Source organism: Terrapene carolina, unplaced genomic scaffold (assembly GCF_002925995.2).
Source record: "Terrapene carolina triunguis isolate 2854851 unplaced genomic scaffold, T_m_triunguis-2.0 Scaffold833, whole genome shotgun sequence".
Taxonomy (NCBI): domain Eukaryota; kingdom Metazoa; phylum Chordata; order Testudines; family Emydidae; genus Terrapene; species Terrapene triunguis.
The window spans coordinates 70759-72446 of NW_020665184.1; the positions used below are offsets into that span (position 1 = coordinate 70759).

Below are 1688 nucleotides of genomic sequence, written 5' to 3' on the forward strand. Positions count from 1 at the left end.
AAAAAAAAAAAAGCCGCGATCGCAATCCAAAAAAAGCCGCGATCGCGATCTGCGGCGGCAATTCGGCGGGAGGTCCTTCACTCCCAGGCGGAGTGAGGGATCGTCCGCCGAATTGCCGCCGAATACCCGGACCTGCCGCCCCTCTCCGGAGCGGCCGCCCCAAGCACCTACTTGAGAAGCTGGTGCCTGGAGCCGGCCCTGACTCCACGACCATGATCAACGGTAGCTAGGTCACCTGAAGCATTTTTCCATTGACTTAGGTTTGTGTGCACTAGGGAGGGGTTAGTTTGGCGTAGCTATAGCGCTCCGGAAGGGTGTGTGTGTGTTTAGATGTTTCACATGCCCTGAGTGACATAGCTATGATGACCTAAGTTTTAAGTGTAGACCAGGCTCTTGTTCAAGTTAATGGGTGTGCCAGGCACTCTTTCAGACTCAGCAGAAGGAGCAATCAAGACTCTTTCTGTAGTAGACACAGCTAAAAACAATGTAGGGACTGCCCAAGGCACACAGGAGGTCAAGAGCTAAGCCATGTGGGCTGAGGGGTTTCCCTGATTGCAAACACAAGGGCTAGTATGTTGGTTTTGCACCCTGCTTATTGAATAGCAAATTGAGGGGCTGCTGTCATTTGACTGTGCATGCCAGAGCAGACTGCATTTGATACAGTCTCTTGTACAGTGGGGCCAGAATTTTTTTTAAAAATGGCTAAAACAATGTAGGGACTGCCCAAGGCACACAGCAGGTCAAGAACTAAGCCATGTGGGCTGAGGGGTTTCCCTGATTGCAAACACAGGGGCTAGTATGCTGGTTTTGTACCCTGTCCAGAAACCAGCTGAAAGCCTGGAGAAGTGTTACGAAACAAGGAGAGAGACATTGCTTGTTGGGCCTAGAACTCACTTCAGAGGCAGACTTGGGGATTTCTCAGCAAGGAAGTTGCCTGCTGTTGGTTTCTCTTATGCTCAGGAAAGCGGGACTTTCTGTGCATTTTCGTAAGCAATCAGGTTTACACCAGAGAATATACCTATCACCAATTCCTCATCCTAATAGAAACAGTCCTCCAAGACCCCAAATATTGGGTAGCTGCTCGGCCCGAAAGGGGCAACAATCGGTTCGACTTACCGATCCTCCATGTGGAAAGTTGGGAAAGGAGTCAGGAGATGGTACGGTCCAGTCAGATCTGCTCAGAATGAGTGGATGTCCTTGGGAAGAGTCATTTAGCTCGCCTTCTTTGCTGCTACCTAGGGGGAAATCGCTGGGAAGAGCGGAACGCCCGCACCTTCAACATTGAGGGCACCTCATACGCCTTGCTGGCCTTGCTGAAAATGAAGAAGTATGAGTTGACCGGTCCCATAGTCAGATGGCTGAGAGAGCAGAACTACTATGGCGGGGGATATGGATCTACCCAAGTGAGTATGATCCTTATAGTCCTGGGTATCCTTCCGAGACTGTTTTGTGGGAAGGCCTCCCATCAGAAGGGATCAGATTCCGATCACTTGAGTCATTGTAGAAAGCCCTGGAGAATGCCCGTTAGAGAACAATCCTGCATTGCCTGGGAGATGGGCAACGTGACCTATCAGGTCTTTGCCATTGTTAACCTAAGGCAGAGACCAGCATAGGAGCATGACTGAATCTTCTCACTAGAGACTCCATCCTGCCAAGGTGATGGGTGTGAGCACATGCTTCTCTTTAAG

The 1688-nt window shown here is 50.3% G+C and overlaps 1 protein-coding gene across 1 annotated transcript in view; it reads left to right on the forward strand.

The window, feature by feature from the left end:
• The window catches only part of LOC115271136 (complement C3-like), a 70310-nt gene extending 68697 nt beyond the window's left edge, over positions 1-1613 (forward strand). The window contains exon 29 of the mRNA XM_029913718.1: positions 1240-1613. Coding sequence (XP_029769578.1) covers positions 1240-1613 — 374 coding nt within the window. The remainder of the gene's footprint in view (positions 1-1239) is intronic.
• The last annotated feature ends 75 nt before the right edge of the window (positions 1614-1688 follow it).